The sequence below is a fragment of the Falco punctatus genome (genome assembly GCF_963210335.1).
Source record: "Falco punctatus genome assembly, chromosome: 13".
Taxonomy (NCBI): domain Eukaryota; kingdom Metazoa; phylum Chordata; class Aves; order Falconiformes; family Falconidae; genus Falco; species Falco punctatus.
The window spans coordinates 259395-283875 of record NC_137593.1 but is presented as its reverse complement, the minus strand read 5'-3'; the positions used below and the strand labels follow the sequence as shown (position 1 = coordinate 283875).

The 24481-nt window shown below is 42.5% G+C and overlaps 2 protein-coding genes and 1 long non-coding RNA gene across 3 annotated transcripts in view; 2 read left to right on the top strand and 1 right to left on the bottom strand.

Annotated features, from left to right (window-relative positions):
- The first annotated feature begins 2293 nt into the window (after positions 1–2293).
- Positions 2294–6175, top strand: COMMD2 (COMM domain containing 2). Its single transcript, XM_080409473.1, has 5 exons — positions 2294–2442; positions 2592–2669; positions 3095–3177; positions 3958–4131; positions 4641–6175. Exons 1-5 carry the CDS (start codon positions 2376–2378, stop codon positions 4836–4838), a joined length of 600 nt encoding a protein of 199 aa, XP_080265599.1. The 5' UTR covers positions 2294–2375; the 3' UTR covers positions 4839–6175.
- A 109-nt stretch (positions 6176–6284) lies between these two features.
- Positions 6285–15968, bottom strand: LOC308072499. The gene is made up of 3 exons (XR_013931678.1): positions 15228–15968; positions 14373–14524; positions 6285–13858 (listed from the first exon to the last, which is right to left on the bottom strand). It is a non-coding gene; the product is annotated as an uncharacterized lncRNA (long non-coding RNA).
- A 189-nt stretch (positions 15969–16157) lies between these two features.
- The window catches only part of WWTR1 (WW domain containing transcription regulator 1), a 77759-nt gene continuing 69435 nt past the window's right edge, over positions 16158–24481 (top strand). The window contains exon 1 of the mRNA XM_080409469.1: positions 16158–17003. Coding sequence (XP_080265595.1) covers positions 16612–17003 — 392 coding nt within the window. The 5' untranslated portion in view covers positions 16158–16611. The remainder of the gene's footprint in view (positions 17004–24481) is intronic.

Below are 24481 nucleotides of genomic sequence, written 5' to 3'. Positions count from 1 at the left end.
CTTTTTAGTTCAAGTCCTAGAAATGGTCTAATTATAGTAGCATGGACTATCGTACTGGTTAATTTATTCTGCAGTATACATAAGTTTCTCCTCACTTTGGTATTCCCATCTGTAATTGGAAGTCATATTCTTTCTTACTTCAGAGTTGCAATATTTTAAGATCTTGTGTGCTTCTCAGGTGGAAAGTGTTATGAAGGCAGAGTATAATCTTTTAGGGGCTGATGCTGGGTAAGAGAGGAACTGTTGGCAGGACACTGAAAATTGCTAAGGTAAATCAAATCATCAGCTGAGCAGAGGTCCTGAGCAGGGGTCAAAATTGGCAAAGGACAGAAGGAATTCAGATGAATGACTGAAATCTGGAAGAGCTGGGTGAGTTGGCAACTGAGAAGGGCAGTTAGTTTCTGAACTGTTTGGGGTTTAGGATGTTTGGGGTTGGTGTTTGGTTTTGGTTTTTTTTTTTTTGCTTTGATTCAGCTTCTGGTTACACCAACCAGAAACTGGTTTAATCTGAAATAAAGACTCTTTAATTATTGTTCAGCAGTACCAGTGAATAGCCTAGCCTGAGTGAAGTAGAGGGTAGATTTAGATGCGATATTAGGAAGAAATTCTGTGCTGTGGGAGTGGGAGGCGCTGGCCTAGGCTGCCCAGAGCAGCTGTGGGTGCCCCGTCCCTGGCAGGGCTCAAGGCCAGGCTGGACGGGGCTCTGGGCAACCTGGGCTGGGGGGAGGTGGCCCTGCCCGGGGCAGGGGGCTGGAGCTAGGTGGGCTTTAAGGGCCCTGCCAACCCAAACTGTTCTGTGATTCTCTGAGTAATACTTTTCCAAGTTCAGGTAGAGGCACCAAGTGAAGAATACAAAAATCTATGTTGTAGCTTGGAAACAATATGACAAGGACTGTCTGCAGAATGCACAGGTTAGATATATAGAAGGACTTGACAAGGTTATTTGGATGAGCTCATGAGAAACTTTGCTGCTTTGGGGGTGAACATCTGCTGGAAGGTCATGCTTGAAATCAAAAAACTAGAAACAAAAATCTGCAATCCTAGTACACCACCAGAAGTTGTTTGAATTTGTGAGGATGACTAAGAAATTACATTCCCTTCACACTGATTCACAATCATTACCTCAGCTTTCTCCTTTATGATTTTAAGAAGTAATGTCAAGCTATCCACTAAAATCTTCAAAGAACACGTGCTGAAGTATTACATTTAATATGTCAGTCTCTGATACCTGTGCGTGTAATATTGGACTTGCTCCTGGAAAGCATTGGAGCTGAGTAAGGAAATGGTTGGGAATGAATCCATAGTATATTTTCAGATCTTTCCATAGCAGTAGGTCTTGGTCCTGAGATCTATTGAGCATCATTAAGTAGAGCACTCAGCAGCATGGGTGAATGTTTAAAGCAGGGTGGGGTGGAGGGGGAATGGAAATGCTGGACAAACTTAGCGAGACCAGACTATTTTAGGTTGTTAGCTTCTCATGAGAAACTCATGGTAAGAACCCTGGCCCCAGTGACCTTGCAGAAACTTGTACCATACCCATTTCCCAGCCATAAAATTGCAAAAATTTCCTGTAGATGCAACTGTGGTCATGTATGAGTTTAGAAATTGGACATATAATGGCACCGGAACGTGCCTATTGGCAGGTGCATTTCGTCTAGATACGTGGGATAGCTGGGAAGAACTCCTGACCGCCCTTCCCGTGGAAGAGCACAGCGTGACCTGAGGAAAGGCCGGTGCTGCCGTCTGGTAACCCAGTACGGTAAAACATTCTTCCATGCACGTTTTCCAAACGCTATTCTGTCCTAATACAAAGCCTTCAAAAAATGACCTGCCTTCTTTTTTAACAAAACGAACTATACCCTGAAAGAGAAAAAAGATTCACGAGAAGTTACTTATGTTTTCAGTAATTCAGAACCTTGTCCTTTTGTCTTGGCGGGGCTCTGTTTAGCGTGGTAGGGGTGCGGCCTTCAGCGGGGGGACAGCACCGCCGTGGCTAGAGGCGCTGTCGCCGCGGCGGTGTCCGTTTGCTGCAGGCGGGCCGGGCCGGGCGGAGCGGTCTGTAGCGGGGCAATGCCGTGGCCGGTGCCTTAGAGGCGCGTTGCCCGCTGCGGGCGCCCCCCGCGACGCGGCTTCCCGAGCCGGTAGCGTACCCGCTTCCGACAGAGCGGCGGCTCCTGCGCGGCAGCTGCCCGCCCCGCCCCCTGCGCCGCCCCGCCCCCTGCGCCGCCCCGCCCCCTGCGCCGCCCCGCCCCCTGCACCGCCCCGCCCCCTGCACCGCCCCGCCCCCTGCACCGCCTCCGAGCCGGCAGGGGGCGCGCCTCGCTCCGGCCCCCGGCGGGAGCGCGCAGGCGCGGCGCGGCGCTGTCGGTGCGGGGATGCTGCTGGTGCTGTCGGCGGAGCAGCGGGCGCACCTGGGCTGTTTGCCGCGGGCGGGCGCCGCAGGTTCGGCGGCCGCGAGTCTGGCCCGCCCGGGGCCCTCGGGGGCGGGGGGGCCGGGCCGGGCGGTGGTGCGGTGCGGGGCCGGGCCGGGCCTGGCCTGGCCTGGCCTGGCCTGGCCTGGCCTGCAGCGCTCTCCTCTCCTCTCGTTTCAGCCGTCGGCGAGCTGGGGCGCCTGGCGGTGGAGCTTCTGCGGCGGGGCGCGGCGCCGCGGGCCTGCGAGGCAGCCGCCAGTAAGAGCCGCGGGCGCCGTGCGGAGCGGGGGGCGTCGCCCCGCCGGGGGCCCGGGGCGCGGCCTCGGCCGTGCGGGGCTGCCGCGGGAGCAGGAGGGGTGGCCGCGGGGTTCGCCAGCGGCTGCCGCCCGCACCCGTGTCCCGGGGCGCCAACGCGCGGGTCGCTCTGTACCGGCGGCGAGGAGCGGGTTTGGGGCTTCGCGGGATCTGTTGTTTCGGTTGTTTGTTTCGGGTAGGGGAGCTAACTTGCTGTTTGATCCCCTGGCGCTATTTGAAGGGTGCACAACCCTCGACTTTTTTTTTGTTTGTTTTTTCCTTTTCGGTGCGTATTTTGCAAGTTAGCTTTTGTTCAATCTGCAGGTTTGAGTATTGTTGCCATGGTGGCTTCATAGGGAAATAAAAGGTATTTTGTGCTTTTTTTAAAGGAAAACTGAACGTTGGAGTTGACACTGTTCAGCGTGTGGTAGAGGGACTAACATATCTTCTTACTGAAAGCTGCAAGCTCATGGTGAGGATGCTTTTGTGTAATGAGAATTCCGCGATGCGCTCAAGAGATGTCTTTTAAACACTTAATAGCTCTGAAAATACTGATGAGTAGGGAAAACCTAGTTCAAAGGTGTGATGATGTGTACTCTTTTCATTTTAAAGAGAGGTGTCTCTTACACTGTTCTCTGATTGAAACACTGCATCTGTGTGAATGGTTCTGGAATTTGTATTCAGTGTCTGGAGCTAAAACTCGACATTTTAATGGCATGTTGCAAGAACATGTGTTAATTTAGTCTGTGTAGAGAAGCATACAGCAGGGTTAAGCTCCATCTAAATAACAAAACTTGAGTGAAGATCTTGTTGTTCAGCTGCTCTGCAGGGTGCATACTGTACTAACCCCCTGTTAAGTACTCCTTATGTTTGTCTGACACAGTAGGTTGGAGAGCTTTTTCAGCTCTGGACATCGGAAGTTTGGGCAGGTGTAAGCAGGTATTGAAAGGATAATAGATAATTACTGTTTCCATTGGGAAGACTTTTTACTGTTGCTATAGTGGAATATTTGCACAATGGAGAAGGGATACAGAGAGAAGTAATTCCAAGTTAAACACAAGCGGGTATTGTTTTGAAGAGCAGGTGGGGAAGGGACTGAAATACTGCAGAATCTTCCATTGAGGTAAGGTGGCTTGACTGACAGATAAATTACAGTGTATTGTGGTAGAGTATTGTTGATCAGAGAATGTGTTACAGTATGAATGCATTGTAAATTGTAATTGTATTATAAGGCCTTAATTGTTATGTCTAGATTTCGGAGATAGACTTCCAAGATTCCATTCACGTGCTGGGATTCTCCGATGAATTGAATAAATCACTGCTGCAGCTGTACCTTGACAACAGGAGAGAGATCAGAAGCATTCTTGGTGAGCTGGCCCCAAAGCTCCCCAGCTACCACAGTCTTGAATGGAGACTGGATGTGCAGGTAACTTCTGCTGTTTTCAGTGTTCTGTATTTTACTTTATATTTTTTTAGCATCATAAACAACTACTAAACAATGAATTTATGTTCTTTCAAAGTCATTGAGTCAGCAGTTTTTCACGTATTTCAAACTGACATAGTTCTGTTACCGCATCAAAGATAGCTAGCTATGAGATGAACAGAGTATGTGAAGATGCAAAGTATTTGTTGCTTTATAAAAATGGAATTCATAGCTCCACGTTGTTTTAAAAATGTTAGTGTATACTAAATATATCCAGTCTTAATTACCACCTAATTTTTCAGAAATATTAAGAAAACATCGATTAAAGTGGATTAGTGTTGCTTAATGATAAAGCTAATAGACTATGTATGTCTTTAATGTAGGTGAAGAGAATTTTTAAAACAGTCCTCCAAGCAGGTCCTGCAAACCTGTTGTGAATTGTAAATACGAAAGCTGATAACTATCTCTTTCTTTGTTTCCTGATTCCTGTTTCATCTGACCTGTTCTTGCAGCTTGCAAGCAGAAGTTTGAGACAACAGATTAAGCCTGCTGTGACTCTAAAGCTGCATCTTAATCAGAATGAAGATTACACTGCCCAGGTGTTGCAAACTGACCCTTCTACCCTCCTCCACCTAATTCAGCAGCTGGAACAAGCATTGGGGGAAATGAAGACAAACCATTGCAGGAGAATAGTGCGCAACATGAAATAGTATTGATTCGTGGCTGTTGTGAAGCAGCTAAAAACAATGTTCACAAACACGTTTTGAGGAAAAATAAACATCTGGATCAGATGAGATACTCTCCTGTGCCAGGATCTCAAGCTAGTAATTGATTACAGGCTGAATGTCCTGTGATGCTACTTATGCACCTGCCTGATATGGTAGTTGGTTTTGATTTGCTTGCAAATGCAGACATTCACCATGCTATGCTGAGAATTTCTTTAGCTCCAAGTTAGAATAGTTCTACTTGAAGAGCTTTCCTACATTAAGTAGAGCTGTCTCAATATTGTATGGTGCTGCATATTTATTTTTATGTTTATCAAGTAGTTTCTTCCCTTGGTTTTGCTTCTCTTTTGAAAATAAAAAAAAAAAAACCACTAAAACCAACCTATACTGGTGGGAATGATACTTTACAGGAATGTTTCTTCCATTCATACTTCTGTATGTGTAAGGGCACATGTCAGGCTGCTGCCCTCTTCCTCCAAAGGATTCGGTCAGTGCAGAGGCTGGGTGTTGTGGTGCTTTTCTACCGTTGTTATGCAGTGAAAGAAAGTATAATGAAGCTAACACTGCCATTTTAGTGCAGCTAGCTATAACCCCCACGAGGCAGTCTTCTGCTTTCTGCAGGGAGCAGTCGCTGTGGAAAACCCAGTGGCCTAAGCCTGAGTTAGCATACTGATTATATGTAAAGGTGATCTGAAAAATTGCAGAAGTAAAACCATGGGCTAGGAGGAAGATTAAGAACAGTGCTAACTTCTGCTAAATCTGATCTTGATGTTGTGATGCAACAATTTTTATTCCCATTCAGATGATGTGCTCATAAAGGAAAGACTAGCCAAGTGTTGCAACATAAATGATGCTTTTCTGTTGTCTTACAAAGGTTATGTCAAAAGTCTCTTCCCGATTGTATTCTAATGCAATATTTTGTAGCTTTCATGACTAAGGTTAAATAGTTTTACTAATGTTCTACCATCACTAGTGGAGGGGGTATGTTGTAAAGCCCTTGAAGTGTATTGGAGAGGCAAGAGAGAACCATAACACCTACAGATCTGGCAGTAACTGTATTAGCTGTTTTTCACGGCAGCACCATAAATTTTGGTATTAGTTGGGTCTCTACATTCACAAATGCATTATTTTCTTACTGTTATGAATCTTTGTATCTTTGAGAAGGTACCATTTTGAATGAAACCTGCATGGAAGAAGTGCTTTAATCAGTAACGCTTAATACCACTTTTAAAAAGTTAGTTTTCTGGAATGTGGAGTTGCTTATTCTGTAATTGGTCTATGTAGTGTGGTAATGGTGTGAATAAACTTGATTTCTTCTTCCATCTATGAATCGGCAGTGTGTTTCATGGACCACCAATATGTGGTGACTTTTTTTTCCCCCATAAAATCATAGCATTTTTTTTCACATACAGTATGTGGTAATTAAATGTGGTCAAATGTTACTACTTGGGATGTCTGATTAATATTTTTTTTATGTAATTGGCCAATGTTTTCAGGTGAAACACAAGAACAGCCTATATGTAGGCCAATTTTTTTCTCTTCATTCCATCTCCTGCCTGTAGCCATAGTCTAGAACTCATGGCAGCAAACTAGAAGTTTTTGCTACAAGTCCTAGAAGCTTTTTGTGTCTCATCTCACTGCTGCCCTGTGAATCTGAATTTAAGCTTTCTCTTAAACTTTTTCAAAAAAGAAAACCAGCTGCTGTAGAGGTAGTTGATATGGTGGTCAGTGCTAGCAACTTAAGTGTGTCACACCCTGAAGTGTGTGCTAGAAGAGAAGGAGGGGGCTTCCCTCAGTGATCATGAGTAAAATGGACAGTTCAAAGCAGATTTTGTGAATGCAGAATGTCATTAGAAAGCCTGCATATTCCTGCCCTGCTCCTCCCGCCCCTTTTCTTTTAAGCTTACTACAGTAGTGTAGAAGTAAAAATTGCAGCACTGAATGGTCTTGTTTCATCTAACAAAAATGACCTGAATGGGGCAGGGTTAAACTCTGAAGCTGGGTGAAATTTATAGAGAAATGCAAACTGCGGTAGTGATCCATGAACAGACTTGAGGAGAAAGGTAAGGAGAGAGGTCCTTTACACCAAGCATGTTGCTTTTGAATGGTACCTTTCGGTTTGTTCTGGGGAGGAGTACTGAGCCTGGAAGGGCAGCTTCTCAGCAGCTGGGGCTTTTAGCTTAATCATCAGAAAGGTGGATTTGCCTGTATGTGAGGTTGGAACAGGTCTTTCTACAGCTCTGCAAATACCCCTGGCCGCACAGCACATGCGACAGCTGCCACAACAGGAGTACTGATGTGCAGACAGAGCAGAACTACATCTAAACCGTGGTGATCAGCGTGAGTGCACAGCAAATGACGCTTGATGATGATGCAGCCATGCTGTGGTGAGTTACCAGTGTTGGAATTGCCTGTTTTGCAGGGCAGTTGAAGGTGCACAGTGAAAAAGCATCTACTTCCATAACCCATAGATAGCGGTGAAATAATTCAATTGTGGATCTGGATTTTTTCAGTTTTAATATAAATTCTGTCCAAAAAATAAAGGTGATACAAAGTTGTCTTTTCTTTTTTTACTTGTTTACTCTTGTGAACTTGCAATTGCTTTATAGAAACCCTTGAACAAGATACAGCAAGTACAAAGCATTATTCACAAGCTATTAAAAAAAAAAGAAATACGTAATATTGCTACTTGTAAACCATTTTCTTTTTAATAGGCTTTTTAAAATTTGTTCTGGTATCTAGCCTTTAAAAGCAAAGTTGAATTTGAGGCTATTTCTGTACTTTTTGGTTTGGTTTTGATTGATTTGTTTTTTTTTCTTGCAAGTCTAGAAGAACTGATGATTTTATAACACAAAAAAGTAACTCTCAATTTACCTCTTAAAAAGTTCAGTAACTTACTTTTCAAAGTGACCAATCAAATTCGATTTGTAGGCAGTGCAACATATTAATCTTTTACAGACCTCAATTCTGAATAATCTGTGAGGAACTTGAATGTGTTACTATTTCATCTTTAGAGATCTATTAAGTGTGGAACATGATCTGTTACCCTCTGTGCAGAACTTCCATATGTTTTGTGTTACTGCAAATTTAACTTTGTTTTGCAGAACTGCCCTTCCTGTATGTGTCAAGTAACTTCTGGTTTTATGGAGCAAGCAACTTGTGAATGGCTCCTTGGCACCTTTCTGATAGACCACTAAATCCAGGCACACTTCATGCCAGTGCAGAGTGCAAGTGCATAGAACAATCCAATTCATTTAAGCATAAACTAGATTATTTTCTTAAAAGCAGTTAGGCTCAGCCCTTCGCTATATGCTTCTCAACAGATAGGTATCCTGGTTTATTTTTTCCTGGTCTAAACAGCAGAGGGCAGAGAGTTTTATTTTTATAATCTACAAAGCCTAAGTTTTGCTATACCATTATTTTCACTGTTTGTCTTCCGATAAGAATTGTTCATAGTCTCATGATAGCCTGGAATGTGTTTCGCCTTGTATTTTCCAAATTTGTGATCAATTTTAAACTGAAAACAACAAAATTTCCAGTTTTCAACCACTGTAAACCATTGCTTATTGATTCTGCTAATGACTTTACTAAGCCACTTAGCAAAGAACGCAATATAACCCAATTCTTAAAACTTCTAAAACTCATAAAACAGGATAATGTCATTGGTTTGGTGGTGTAAAATGATAATATTTTAAGTACTGAGTAAACTCAAGAAGCAATGCTTTTCTTCCTCCTGTTTTGTTTTGGGTTTTAAATGAACTCCATATGATCACTGTCCATTTTGTAATATCGATTGTTAAAGTTTCTGATCCAAGTTTTAATCAATTTAATCAGTCCCTGAAGCATATTTACTCTCCTACAAGCTTTATTTTCTTGTACTTTTGCTTGTGCCTGCTATGCTTTCTTGCAAGCCTTGAATGTACTAGACTAAATACTTTCTCACCTTTTAACTGGCTAATTAATTCTGTTTCTTGAATTACATGGAGAAAAATGTGTTTAAACAGCTATGGAATTTACATATACACATATATAAATAAAATCAGTATCTGAACTTTGGATTAGGCCTACAATTCTCATGTAACAGAAAACCCACTGAACCAAGATTTTTGTCTTAACATTGCATTTTTAATTTCATGTTAAATGCATTAGACCTGTTTTAGTGCTGTTTACAAAATGTGTCCATGTATAGACTCAAAGGTATGAATGGTGATCTTGTTTCAGTTCCAGTTTTTATAAGAATGGCTGTTTCCTATACTGTGACTTTGTAATATTAACAATAGTGTGTAGGGAAGGAAGTCCAAGATGAGGAATAACCTGGCAAAGCTCCATGAGTAAAGCTCTGCTGTTTCTTCCTTACCTGAATGAAGGGAAGGAAGTCTCCTGTCACTCTATGCTTAGCTTTGTGGTCAGGGTTGGGTATATTAGAGCACAGTTTCTCCCCCCCCCTGCCCCCCCCCCCCAATATTCTTGCTGATTTTTTATTTTCAGGATAAATATAAATTGTGGCAGTCCGATTACTGCAGTTGTACCTTGAAATCTGAAATTTCACTCACCTATCAAATAATTTGTATCAATAGAAAACAGTATCATTCCATTTAGGAATAATACTGTAGGAATAATACTGACCAAGTATGCTGCAGAACATATGAGATACACTTATTACCCCCCCCCCAACGTTAAAAATGTGATGAGCTTCTACTGATCTTACTGTTTTCCTTTCCCTATCTATTCCTCTGTCAAAGTGTTGGTTTTTGGCAAAAGGAAAACTTATGTAAATAGATTAAAACTGAATTTCACTTTATGGAATCTGTCTTGCTCTGTAGCGTGCTTGTGTGTGTGTGTGAACATTCACAGTGCTACTCCTAGTGCTCCCAACAGATATTTAAAATACCAGAACTGCAGAAGTCGAGAAGCTTCTCTACCAGGCCTTTCAAGCATTCTGTGATCGTAGATCTACTTTAAGATAACAGAAAATTTTCTTTTTAGGTTAGGTTTGTCTTTAGCAGAAGCCCTAAGTAAGGCCTAATTTTAGAGAAATCCCTCAGTACTTACGTTATTACTGAAACAAAACCTGTTGTAAACGCTTTTGTTCTGCATTTCAGAAATTGGTTAGTAATTTCACATGGGTGGCCTTTAAAATCACCATTGTCTGTGCTTTTCTGCATCCTAATCTATCTTCCAATTTCCAATCTAAGAATTCCCCAGTTTCCCAAATACTTCCCTGTCCTCGCTGGGGATTGCAGGTTTGGATTTTGCTGACAGACCGGTACTGGTCTGAAGGGGAAAGCATGAGTGTGCCTTACCCATGTCAGTCACTGGGCAGCCACCTTGGCCCGTAGTGCAGGCAAAGTTGGCTAACTTTGCATGAACCCAGACCAAGCACAGTGTTCAGATGTTCCCTTCTGCCAGCTGAGCCCTCTGGTTACAGCAGCATCCAGGGAGCAGATGGCTGCAAAGCAGCGTGAGGGATGAGTGCAACTGGAACTGCTCCAAGCATATCTGAAGCAAAATAGTCGGTGCTTTGAGAACCGAGAATTCAAGCCCCAACAAAGCTAACGTGGAATCTTTTGAGCAACTTTGTTAGGTAAAAAAGGTGAGACTTCATTGTTTGTCTTGATTTATTAATTATTAGAGGTTGTGTCAGTTCTTAAAAAAGGTTTTCTTTGGCGATCTTTGCTGCTTCATATGATCTGAATGTTGAGGGAATTTCCTCCTAACTGTGGCTAATCTAGGGATGTGTTACAAAATCTCTTATTGCAAAGCAGTCTAGCATACAGTCTCATAGCAGATGAAGTGAAGAATTCACAAGAAAACAAGATGCATGCCTTTTATAAATCAGTCAACAAATATCCCTAACAAGGATGCATGCATTTTGAGTACTTTTCATGTAGGTTGTTTTTATCATACCAAGTTTTCTTACTCATCAAAAAGAGTAAGTTCTATAAGCACGCCTTTTAATTTTTTAATACCTTGCTGCACCAGGTCCAGTTTTTCAGGTCTTCCTCATAAAAATCATGAAACCAAGAGAAGAAAAGCAGTGCTGTGTCTTCCACTCTTCCCAGGTATTGCCATTAGAAAAAATGTGCCGTTTTACCTCTGTCAGACTACATCTTCACATCATGGTCTCTCAGCTAAAGGATGGAGATGTTTGCTTACTTCTGCCCACCCGAAGAACAAAGGTTCTCAGTGGTCTGCATGCCAGCACCTGCACCCTGGCTTGTCCCCATGCAGCTACACAAAAAGGGACGTGGATGAGGAAAGGTACTTTTTTTTTTCTGCTTCGCTAGGTTTTTCTTCTGTCATGTTCCATGGCAGCACCACATCTTAAGTGACTGGTTTTAGACTGGTCAGCTTTTAACATCTCCTAGAACAACTTGCCTCTTATCCCTGCTAGTTCTCCCACAAAGGTTAAAAGTTAGTATCAAGGATGATTTTCCAGGCAAAAAGAAAACACAGGATGAAAACAGGGAATACTGATCATGAATGTTCTTGTCACTTGGGGAAATAGAGGATCCTGCAATTCAAAAATACACAGAACAAATCACATGGGCCTTATCTTCTGCAGAGAAGGGAAAAGGTGAAATACATAGCACTGAGCAACAAGTACAACCAACAACGTGTGATCAAGCTGCATTAAGAAATACATGACGCTGGCTTCTCAGGTGTTTCAATATATATACACACACTTAATATATATACACAATATAAAACACACCAGTGACAACTGTTATGTTTTACACTAACAGCAGCAGCAGGATGTTGGAATAATTAGGCTGTGTTTCAAATTGCCCCGCTGAGCTCGAGCAAGTCCTATACCCTCTGTATGAGACACAGGAAATTCAAACTGGAAGACTCACCTAAAATACTAAATCTGATTGTAATTAGACTATTAGCTTTGTTTCCTAGCAAAATCTGTCAGAGAACCATCTCTGTGTACATGCAGCTTTTATTAACAAAAAAGAAAACTGTATCTTACTGTATCTTTCTGCAAGTTAAATTAGTTATGCTAGGAAAAGTACTTTTCATGCTGGTATGAGTCTCAGCACTGTTCTGAACTACCCTGTTGCTAAAGTTTGCAAAGATATTCCGGAATGCTTTTTCTTCTGCAGCTACTCCTTTAATTTAGTCTTGTTAGCTGGGTAATTATTCTGGTATTGTCAGCAGTGTTCACACAGGGAGCCTACCAACATAACTATTCCAGAACAACTCTTGCCAGTAAGATCACACTGTGTTAAGCAATTTCTTTTTTGCTTTTTGCAATTCTGGACTTTTATCCTGAAGCACCAGAGCAGATCAGATCCCAGTTTATTTTCATATCTATTTTAGGACTTATTTACCCCACCGAATTTGGCCAAAAATCAGATTTCAAATCTGTCTTGAGTAACTGAAAGTCTTAAAAGACTAGTTGTTTTTCTGTCCTGTAAGCATTACCACCACGTTCACGAAGGTGAATTTGTCTCCTAATTAATTTATGTGCATAATACATCAGCAAGCCTCATTTTCATCAGCATTAAGCTACCTGGAACAAACTGATTACGGTGTGCCTGGGTTTTTTGTTCCACTGTCTTCTTGGGAGGGGTAATCTCGGTAAAGAAGCTGAAACAAGTGGCTGTACTGTAGTGACTTCTGATGCGGCTTCAGCTGTTTGCAAACCAGACACTGCAGCTTTTCCCAAATCACTGTTGCAAACTGTTTAAGTGTAATCTGACTTATGTATTGACGTGGATGAGCAGTGTTTGTATATCCCATTCCGCTGGCTTTGCTGTAAGGGGAATAACCTCTGAGACACAAACATTGGTGCAATTTTTTTGGTTAGCACAGCTGTTTGTGAAATGAATGTCTGAGCAGTCATCTACTATAGATGTTCACATAGCCTTCTTGCCAGTAAAATTACATCAACTTATAAAACAACATGAACTCCGCTGACAGCAGTTGTGGGGTTTTTTTTGGTTTTGTTTTTTTTTTTTGCTAGCAGACTGTGTCCATGTTACAGGTTTTGCTGGCTTGGAGATGTTGGCTGCAGAGGTATGCTTACACAGCTATTTTGGTGAAACTTTGTAATACGCACCAGGTCTTTGTATTAAATAAAACGTATCACCATTGTCTCCAGGATATGCTTTGCGTGCATTCTGAGGTGCCAACCAGAGTGTAAAAGCTCTTAGCTACCTGAGTAACAAATAGCTGTAAAATGCACACAGGTAAAAACAGAATCTTAGGCATTGGCCCCTTTGTTAAAAACCAATACGTTTACTGAAGTATGCCTTCTCAGAAGTCTCTTGAAAATCAGATTAACACAGAACAATTAGCGAGATCATAACATACAAAAAAGTCTTATCAGACAATACCCAATTGCCACAAGTGCAAATAAAACTTATTAATTTGTGTTACAGACTCTATTTTTTTAAGTGTAAATGTGTATGATGCACATGTATACCTTTCAATAATGAAACTTCATGTAACATGTTTACCGTTGCATCATATTCTTTGTTCTCCATTATTTGTTTTAGAGGAATAGAAGCTTTCTTTTTATATATGGCTTTTCTTCACTGAAGTATATGCAAGCAACTAGATGTAGTTAATGAGTGCTTAAAGTCTCTTTGCATAGTGCATACCCAAACAGAAATTGTGCGTGCTTTTACTGGTCTACACTGTGTAATTGTTACTCAGTTACTCAGAAGGCATGAGATTTTTCCAGGGAATCTAAAACGTTTTATTTTATAACAGATATCACACATGCATCTTCATCTATGTAGCCTTTCTCAGAAAAAAATTAATGTATGCAGGGCTTTGATACAAAGCAATGGATGGATCTAGATTAAAAATCACAACCAGTGGTATTGTGTCTTTAAACCATTAGATGCTCATTATCTAAGGGTACATTTGAAAGTGCGCTTATTTCTTCCGATCTGTGCTCAGCTTCCACTGAAGTATAGACTGATTTTGCTGCTAGAAAATGTATGACAAAGATGCATACTCAAAGTACTGTACTTTTGTAAATCCTTCAGCTGAAAGAAAAAAAAAAGTCTGCGCTATTAGAAAACATTTGAACAGCAGGTGAAATTGAGATAATGTTATTGTCTTGTTTTTTATAACATATGATCTTGTAATTAGTAGAAAGAAGTAATGATAAGGAGGTTTTCTATGTCACATTTGTGGTTGTTTCCTTTATCACTTAATCCAATCCCATTGTGATGGAAGTGTCATTGTCTTCTGAGGACTTGAACACACCGAATAGTTTTCTGTAAAAGCTGGTGGTCATATCCTATTTTTGCATGCAAAGAAGGAAGTTTCTATTTTCTAAACAAAGAATAATAACAACAATACTATGAAAATTTATTCTCACAGTGTTAATCACTTTCAGATTGGTGGGGAAAGATGCTTAAGCTTACACCAAGTGGTACAACAGCAGCTAATTATATTACTCAGTAGAAAGTGCAGCTGAAATGCTAACATCTTGCTGAAGAAGACAATTCTAGCTGTAATAAATACTACTTAAGTTTAGAACCAATGTGCACTTACTTATGAAATGCCACACTGTCTCATGGAAGTGGTCAAATTAATGTATATGGCACCATGAGTGAAATTATCAGAACCTTCCCTTGAATAGGCACGTAATCGGGAAAGGAATGTAATAGGTAGATGGGTGTGTCTTTACCCAAGGATGCGGAGGCCTGGAGGAAGCAAAAAAGCCCTTGTAAAGGCTGTATCAAAAATCCCTCATACTCACATCATTATCTGTACAAGAACCACGTGTGTGTGCATGCACACACACAATCATCTAACACCCAGAGGTTTTAAGCAAGGAAATTTTAGAACAAAATGATATCCAATATCTGCATAACCCTGGAGCAGATGATGCAATTAGCACAGCTGTGTGAACTATTAAAAATGTTAGCAAGTGAGCCAGTAAGGAAGCAGTAGAAGAACAGTACAAAAGGATGTAATGGAAAATTCTTAGGGAAGGGAAGCATAAACAAGTCTCCGGAGCACTGGTTTCCTGACCAGAAATATAGCAGATGTAGCAAAAAAAAACCCACAAACCAACAAAAAAACTCAAGGAGATCTGCCTAGCCAATGGAAACATGAACAGGAAATGTAAGGAAAAATAAATGACAGGGAATGTTTGTTAAAACAAGGAAACGAGGAAATGCACAAGCAAGATTTGTTCCATAGAGCTAGCTGATCCTTGTCCAGTATTCATGTACAGGCTTGAACTGTCAATCTCAGAATCTGCATTACCATCATTAAATGTAACACCGATCAAGGGGAAAAGGTTGTTCAAGAGTCGGGTCCAAGTTCCAAGCTGAAGAAGCTAAATGAAGTTCAGAGTAGTCCATGCTTCTTAAGAAGGAAGTTCAGAAAAAGAGTACTTACCTAAGACTTTTCTAATGTAGATTCTGATTAGTGAGGAGGATGTGTTCTTATCAATCAGCATAGCCTGGAGTCTGTCCAAAATGCAGAAAATGAAGAAATGCATTACTAAGATAAAGTGGTGTGTTTGTATAGACCATGTGTGATGTCTGTATGTGTGCAGTCATAAAAACACCGTATGCTTCCTATCGCAAAACCAACACTAAAGCTGGAAAGTGAAGAATATTATTTTTTATAGGTGCAGCTACTGAAATTAAGCAAATTCTGGTCACATCACCGTTCAAAAGTTGTTCTAACTGCACCAAAAAAAGAGAGGCAAGATTTAAAAGAACTGTATATATTACGTTCGCTTTATGGAAAGCCTCAGGAATGCATTTTGATGACAGCTCTGTCTTCCAGGACAGACTAGCAAGAGGACAAGTGACTGGGAATGCGTGGTCAGGATAGATCCACGAAGCATCACAGCTGCATTTGAAATACCACCTCCGGCTAGTGAGTTGGGAAGCTTTCTGATACACCTCTGCGCGGAGTTCGCCCCTGTCAGCCAAGGGCTAACCCTGGCCCTGCCCCGCAGCGCGGCGCAGCCCCCCGCCTGCACCCCCGCTGTCACCGCTCCGCGGCGGAGCTCGGACGCCAGCTAACTCAGGAGTCGCGTTGCTTCCAGCAGCTGGTATCACCCGCGAGCTTCCTGCACAGTGGTCTTCCAGCAGAGCCAGTCAGGCTGGCAGAAATGAGGTTACATCAGGAGAGAAAACGCTCCCGGTTCCCCTGGGCACTGAAATCAGCGCTGCGCGGCGGGAGGGTGCAGCCGCTCCGCCTGCTGCCGGCCGGGCCGGTGCAGCGGCGGCCGCCGCAAAACCACGGGGGCGCGCGGCGGCCAGCGGGGCCGTCGCATTCATCCGGAACGCCCCGCCCGGCCCCCACTAACTTCGTGCGGGACGCGGAGAGCGGCGGCCTGGGCGGCGGGGTGGGAGGACAGGCCCCGGCGGGCTCTGAAGGACGCCCCGGCCCGCGGCGGCTGCAAGCACGCGAAGCTTCCGCGGCAGTTGCATAACGGCCGGCGGGCGGGCGGGCCGGGGGCCGGGCGGGAGGGGCCGGCGCGTCCCCTCGTCCCGCCGCGGCCCGGCCTGGGGGAGGGCGCCGCGCTGCCCGAGGGGCTGACCCGCCCGCCCCTCTGCCGGCCGCCTGGGACACCGACGCTGCCGGCGGGGGCGCAGAGGCACTCCCCGCGCCGCCGCGCCGCCCGCCCGCTCCGGCAGAGCGGCGCCGCGCCCGGAGAGCCGCCTGGCCGGCTCCGAAGGGCACGTCCTCGGCGGCGGCCTGCGCCGGGGCCGGCCTCGACGACTGCCTGCCCCCGGGGCCGCCCGCGCCCGCTGCCGAGTGGAAAATGAACCCCGCTCCCGCGCCTCCGCCGCCGGGGCAGCAGGTGATCCACGTCACGCAGGACCTGGACACGGAGCTGGAGGCGCTTTTCAACGCGGTGATGAACCCCAAGCCCAGCTCCTGGAGGAAGAAGATCCTGCCCGAGTCCTTCTTCAAGGAGCCGGACTCGGGCTCGCACTCGCGGCAGTCGAGCACGGACTCGGGCGGCCCCCCGCCGCGGCCCCCCGCCGCGCAGCACGTCCGCTCCCACTCCTCGCCCGCCTCGCTCGTGGGCTCGGTCGCGGCGCAGCAGCACGCGCACCTCCGCCAGCGCTCCTACGACGTGACGGACGAGCTGCCGCTGCCGCTCGGCTGGGAGATGGCGCTCACGCACACGGGACAGCGGTACTTCCTCAAGTGAGTGCGGCGGCGCTGGGGAGCGCGGCTGGAGCGGCTGCGCTCGGCGGTGGCCGCGGCCCCGGGGCGAGCGGGCGCGGGGTCTTGGGCCGGAGGGCGGTTGCCGCGGCCTGGGCCGCGCCGGGGAGGGCTGTCGGCCAAGCGTCGCGCCGGGCGGCCACGGCTGGCGTAGAGGAGCGCGGGGTTGGTGGCCGGGCCGGCCGCGAGCTGCGCCGTGAGGCGAGGGCGACGGGGAGCCCGGGGCGGGCGGCAGCGCCGTGAGGCGAGGGCGCCGACGCGCTCCAAGCTTGCGGTGGCTGTCAGAGCCCGGGGAGGGAACTCACGGGCGGGCAGGGGCAGACGAGCGGGGCGCGGCGGCCGGCCGGCGAGGGCCGCAGGGCTGCTTCCAGAATCGGGGGTAGAAGCCCTGCCTGTCGGCTGTCTGTTCCTTGTTTCCCTGTTGGCCACACGTCCGAGAAACTAACTTTTAAAAAGTAAGTTTAGTAGCAGTCGTTCCAGGGCGTTTTCTACACTGAGGGAAAATAGGACGCTGTGTGTCTCGCAACCCGTTGGAAGCAAAATAGGCCGTGGATGGGGGGAAATGTGTAACCCGGGCCGCCGGCTCTCCGATGTTCCTGTCGTAGGCGCCTTTTCCCAGCCGGGCCGCGCTGCTGCAGTACAAGTGGTGTGGGTTATATTTATAGCATCCATATCTTCAGGGACTTGGGAGTAGGCTTCCTTATTTTGGTGACAGGTTTTTGAGAAGTGTGGTAACATAACTGCCTATCCTTTCTAGTCAATTATTTTGGTCAGGGTGTTTTATTTATGACATTCAGAATTTAATTCAAAGCAGTTTAATAAGCCTGAAAATAGGTGATAATTGTAACATGTGGTAAGGCCACAGTGCCTTATTTTGGTAGGTTCTGTATCTCTGCTCCAGGTTCATTGCAAATCAAGTGGCACTATTAGCCCGGTAGATACACGGTGGCAGAATGTTTATGAATGAAAGAAAACATTTATTGATGAAGCATCTGCCTAAGGATATTGAGGAAGTTAAACTGCTAGGGCTACAGGAGATCATTTACTTGTGTACCCCACAGCCCTCTCAGTCAGAAGAGCAGTGTCTCGAGTTCATACTCTGTGTGCGTGTGTGTGTACTCAGCTATGATAAATGGCATATAGACAATGCATGAAGGGAAAGATAGAGGATGTTAGCTGTTTAGAAAAACTAATAAATGCATAATTTCCACGATTCTACAATGACTTCTTTGCATTGTGTCTTTGGAATCTACAAAGGAGTAATCAAGAGCCCAGCTTTTGAATTACTCAGCACACGGGTGTTCTGCCTGTTGTCACACTCTGAGCTACTAGGAAAGCACAAAAACATGTTTTGGGGGTTTTTTGCCATTCTGTATGTTACTGTATCAGTTTATAATGCTGAGTGGACATGTACCAGAGTCCAAACTGAGGAGTTTTTCATTAATTTGATTTATCACTTGAATAAGAAGATCTTGTTGCTCTGCACTTCGCATGTGTGTTTCTCAGTAGAACAGGGCAGAGAAGAAGCAGCCGACTAGTAGGAGCACAGTAAGAGATAATTTTAAAATAAATACTTTACACAAATTCTTGCTAGGGCTCGGCCAGCAGGTGCTTTCAGATAGCTCTGGCTAAAAATTGCGTAATGTAATCTTTTTCTGCTGTTTGGGTTTTGAGTAATACCAAAATGAGCTCATGTGGTTTCACCTTCCTGTCACACATATCTGACACAGAGGCAGAGTTTTCCAAGTTGATGGAATCTTGTTACTTAGGCAAAAAAATGCCACTCCTTTATTGAAAAGAAGCATGGATAAACCCCCAAAGTGACATCAGTGTTTTTCCAAATCCTGTCAACAGTAGTAGTCTGATTATCAACATCCTTTTTTAATATAAAATGAATTTTTCACTATGTAATTTGTTACCTATGTTAGTCTTTATTTTATTTCCCCAGTTCTATTTATCCAACAGAACTTTTCTCAATTCTGTGAAAAATAATTGGAATAATGTATTTTTCTATATCTATAGCGTATTTCTTTACACCTCGATGCTTTGGGGAGTAACAGCTATAAAATGATCACATGTAAAATATTGCAATTCATAAGTGTTGTAATGCTTTTCAGATGAAAATAGAATTGTCTGCAGAAATTTTAAGAGCACTTACGGAAGCAGCATTTAAAACTATGTGCAATAATAAATAATAGGGTTCAAGTCAGATGATACACTTGAAAATCACTATTTGGCTAAACCAGGCTTACAAGCTTACATTTTCCTGTATTTGAGGCAAAAAAAAAACCACCCCACCCCCCTCCCTTCCCCTTCCAGCTTAATGAGAAATACTTGTTTATAGTTATTAGCAAAAAAAAACCCCAAGAAATTGAGAAGCAAATTAAGAGTAAATAGCCAAATGGGGTCTTGTTAAAGCCTTTATTATCTCTTGAAGTTTGCAATACAATTTGTTGTATTTAAACATATTGTCAAGAATTATTAAGCAAAAGTAGTGGTGCAGTTTCAGTGAACAGTGAGCTAACCTTGTTGACAGGGAACCAGCTATAACTTGAAGCAGTCGCACTCCCTGCATGTCAGTTCCTGCAGAAATTTTCTGGCTGTGACTGGAAGAAACACAAGTACCCTTGGGGACCACTCCACCCTGTAATTAAATACCAAACTGCAGAAGTGGGGGATGGAAAACAGACTAACTAATGAACACAACAGCAGTGTTATCTGAAGCATTTTTCTGTGTGTGCGTGTGTGGAAAAAAATTTAAGTGTGATTTATTTCTGATAAAAAGGGTTTCTGGAGAGACAGGCAATCTGCTTTGCGTAGCTCTTATGTAGGTGAGTGGGAATATCAGTTGTGTATTGATCCACATGCTGAGCTGTGTACACATGTTCTGTAAGAAGAATTTTTCAAGTACTACTTTCCACTGATTTGTTTTTAGGTGGTACAGCCTCATATTTCAAATGAAGACTAAGGTTTTAATGTTTTCTCAGTGTGTGTACGGTGCTGCTTGGTCAGACTCTTTGATTTAATTCCAGAAGGTAAACTGAATATAGAGAGTTTGGGGTTTGCATGGAACAGATTTGTGAGAGTGTTGCCTCTGTTATCTTTATCACACTGGTTTTTAAAGCGTTACAGTGAACATTTGCCATACCAGCACATATTTGCCAGTAAATCCTGCTCAAGGGGAAAGGCGGCAAATTGCTTTCGATATTTGATTTACTCAACATGTTCAAATTTTTTCCTACTGGTTCCTGTTGGTGGAGAAGCTTGCTTGATCTAGGACATGATCAGTTTTATATTGCTAAGCATGTTCAGCAGGACAACAGGAGAAGAAAAGCAATGTAAATACTATGAATAAACTTTTTCTGAGAATGGCAAAACAAATAATACTAATACAGTTGAGGTACTCAAATGACTTCCAAATATAGCCTTTCCCTGAAAGCCATTTGTGTTAATTCTATAGTGATTGTTATTATATTGATGTTGTGCTTGGTGCTGTACAATGTTAATAACAGAGATACTTTTCTGCCTCAGGCATGTAGTTACACAACTAGGGATGGGGAGGAGGTGGACAATGCATGAGAAAGTTACTCTGTCCTGATAAAAATGTGGAAAACGCACCTTTTGCAGTATTCCTCAGTTATGACTGCAGTTACTCATGAACATGATGCATGTCCTCTAAGGTGGGGCTTACATTGATGTAGCTTTCTTTGGTCCTTGTGGAAAAACGGTGCAAAGCAAGAGGCTGTGCATCCTTGCTGTTTTTGGTGTCATGTGTTAGAAAGAGACATATAGCTTTTGGAAGCATTTAATCCACACCTGAAGGGATTTGTTTTGTTCCCTGTCTCTGGTGGTTGTTCATGTGGGACTTAAGTGCCTGAACTGCTCCCCTCACCAGTGTCCCTTTATGAAAAATAAGTTATAATGTGAGAAACAGTACTGAGATGTGTAATTATGATGATTTTTCTCTGGAATTAGTGAGTGTATTAAATAGTTCCAAACATAGGGAAACTGTGATATAATGCCAAAATTTCATCGATTGGAGTTCAACTATAACTCACCTTTGTAACTCTTCTTAGAGATGCTTGGGATGTTCTGAGGTTGGAATTTACACATCAGGGCTAAATTTGCAAGCTGTGATTGACAGCATTAGGGGTCTGTCTGGTTGCTGCTTTAATTGGAGTCTAGTTCAAATGCTGTTTTAATGATGATGTTATAAATCCAGAGAACTTCCTTAACTTTTGTGCAAATGAGAGTTGGTTTTTTTATCTTCCTAGTTTCTGGAATCAACATGATGTGAATGGTGTAATTTTATCTTCTTGATTCTGAGATTGTGCCAGATCTCTTTTGGGCAAAACTTGACTGATTGGGCTTTGTCTGAGGGACCTGTAGTGTAATCAAGTAGGTGAGGGGGTCTGCATGTGAACTTCTGAGACATATGCAGTTAGGTAATTTAATTCCTGCAAATAAAAATATTTTATTTGTAGGAAAAAAAATAGGAAGAATAATTTTAGGATTGGAAGTAAATTGTTATATTTCCTTGATTTCTGTAACCTCTAGTAATATGTACAAGTAAGAAAAAAAATGGAATTTCGAAGTTGTCTCTCCAAACAGAGTTAGTTCAGTTTGCTAGTTAGTTTATTGCCAGTATCCGGCCTTGATAGAATTTTTGTGTATTTGTGGACAGAATTAAGAATCTCAGAAACTGACCTTATATGTTGCTCAGTTATTTCAGTACAAAAACTTGTCTAAATTTGTGATAAGGGGGTTATCTATATAAACTTGATTATGGTCCCAAAATTCGGTGTGAGTTTTTGAAGTATAGTAGCAACAATAGAATTTATAATCACAAGAGTCTTTAATAAGTTTTATTAAAGAACTGTCGATACTGAAGGTTACTTTTGGGACATACTAATAAAAGGCACAGACACTAGGTTATCTATATTCTTGCGGTTATGTACTTTGTAAGCTGTTCTGCTTTGTTGCATGCCTATGACTGTGGTCGGAACTTGCATTTCAGTCACCACAGCTTTATAAGTTTCTCAGTTTATTATGTAGGTACAGAATGCCAACCGTATTTCAGATACATCTGTATAAGCTTAATTTAATTACTGTATTTGACAAATATATTCAATAAACAACAAACTTTGTAATGTAATGCTAATTCTTTCGTAATAATCTGCATACAAAGTTAAAAATATTTTTTTTTAATACTACATGCAGGAAATGCTGTTTCCTGGTAGTTTTGGGGTACCTTTGATTTATAATAATGTTTTCTTATCAATATGTCCTAATAAATAATGAGCAAGTTCTCATGATTGTATTTAGCTTGATATAAACATGTAACTTGATAGGAATGTTCAGACAGAGCAAACAATGAAGTTCATGTAATAACTGGAAAGCCTACACTGATTGTTTTTGAAGATGTTTGTTAATTTTGTATTTTAGATGGCTTTTCTGCAAGTGCAATTAAACAGAGTGTATGTACTGCCTAAGAAGATTACATATGGTTAGCTTTTAAGTACAGCTGTGCCATTTTCCCATTTATTTATTTTTATTTCTTTTGCTGATTGTAAAGGTTTAATAGATTAACTTCCCTATTTAGTATTACATTAGAAGTAGTGAATTGAACTACAACCAGATGTTAATGGTCTCCACTGTCGCGGGGGGAGGGAGGGGAATTTGACTATAGTAATGTTATTTCTTTGTGCTTCTGTCAATGCAAAGGAGTACATGGAAGTAAAATAATGAGAAATAAAAGGCAATTAAAATGGAATGCAAAATGAATGGACAATAAATGTGATCACACTTGGATAGGTTTCAGTACTGTAAGTTACATAGTTGATAGTGAAAGAGATGTAATTATTTTTTTCCCTTACAGTGGATTGTCTGGCTGAACTGTTTCGTGGGTTAAAATTTATGTCTTTGAAGTTCAGTTGCTTTTAATTGACGATACTTGCTAACCTATTTTTCAGGAGAAGTGGGACAGAACCATTTTTATTTTTTGGTGTTGCTGATTAAGCCAAAATTAATGTTTTGTATATGAAAAAGGTTTTACCTATATTCTATGTTGTGTGTCCTTAACTTAGTAAGGACTTATAATCATGTCTTTGGTAAAACTTACACAGCTTTGAATATAGACAACATCTTCATTCATAGCAGAATGGAGCTTATGAAGTGCTGTATGCTTTTAATTTTCACTGACTTTCTACTGAATTTGGTGAACTGAATGTCCTTCCATTTAACAGGAGGTTTCAAGCTCTGTCATACAACATCTGATCCCGTGATCAAATTTTTAATTGGAAAACTTGTCTCAGGACATTATATGTGCCATACGTGTTAGATTATCTGTTCTTTGTGTTTCTCTGTAGCTTACATTTTAATAGTTGTCAGACTATGATAATTATTTATCCACTTTGTATTTCTTAATATGGAAGTTAAGAGCAAGTTTATGCATTCATTTTCTGAACTATAGTTTACAAATAACATCTTCAGATTGATTTCCATAGAATCACGGAATGGTTTAGATCAGAAGAAGCCTTTAAAGCCCATCTAGTTGAACCCCCCAGCTGTGGGCAGGAACACCTTCCACTCAAGCAGATTGCCTGGAGCCCCATCCAGCCTGGCCTGGAACACTTCCAAGGATGGGACATCTACAACCTGGGCAACCTGTTCCAGTGTTCTAAAACTTCATGCTTTGAAACTAAATGCTGAAATACTAGGTGGCCTAGTAGTTTATGGAAAGAGCTTTGTCATTGAATACACTGATTTTTAAAAATCAGAATGTCAGAAATATTTTTAATTTAGCATTATAATGGACCACATTTTGGTTCATGGGTTTAAAATTTTGGTTTTGGATTAACACACCTATTTTTAGAAGTAACTGCATTTGTTGCCAAGGGCACTTGAATGTGTTAAGCATGCAGATTTACTTAAAACAGCAGCAGCCTTGTAGGAGAAGTCCAGTGATATGTTAAAACCTATTTCTAGGGTCTTTGGATGGTCCTGTTCAGGGCTGGGTCACATCTTACTGACTGAGTGGTGTCTATATTGGATCTTGACTGAAGAGAGCAGAATGTGGTGTTTTGTTATTGTATTGTAGACTGATGCTGCAGGCACAAGAGGGATTGTGCCTATTGACACTGGGTGTAAATGAGCTGTTTAACGAGGGCTGCTTTGAGTGCTAGCAGTAAGATCTGTCAGGCTTAAGCTTACAATTTACAGTGATTGAAACAAAGTTATTCATAAGTTTATTTAACTTTGTGGAAATTAAGGTTTTTCCTCCCATTGACAATTGTAAATATTTGGAATAGATTACTTCAAAATCAGACCGATTCACTGGAGGAGATTTTAGCCTGGATAGACAAGGAACTTTTAACATAAATTTGTAAAGCATAGCTGAAAGGAAAAATAAAGATAATTTCTGAGTTGATGGTAGAGTCCCTCTTAAAAATCCATCAAGG

What these genes read in the sequence shown, in the direction of transcription:
- COMMD2 (XM_080409473.1), top strand. Translation starts at nt 2,376, where the DNA reads ATGCTGCTGGTGCTGTCGGCGGAGCAGCGGGCGCACCTGGGCTGTTTG. An exon ending in GCCGCGGGCGGGCGCCGCAG is followed by an intron (nt 2,443 to 2,591) that starts GTTCGGCGGCCG and finishes CTCTCGTTTCAG; the next exon opens with CCGTCGGCGAGCTGGGGCGC. An exon ending in CTGAAAGCTGCAAGCTCATG is followed by an intron (nt 3,178 to 3,957) that starts GTGAGGATGCTT and finishes TGTTATGTCTAG; the next exon opens with ATTTCGGAGATAGACTTCCA.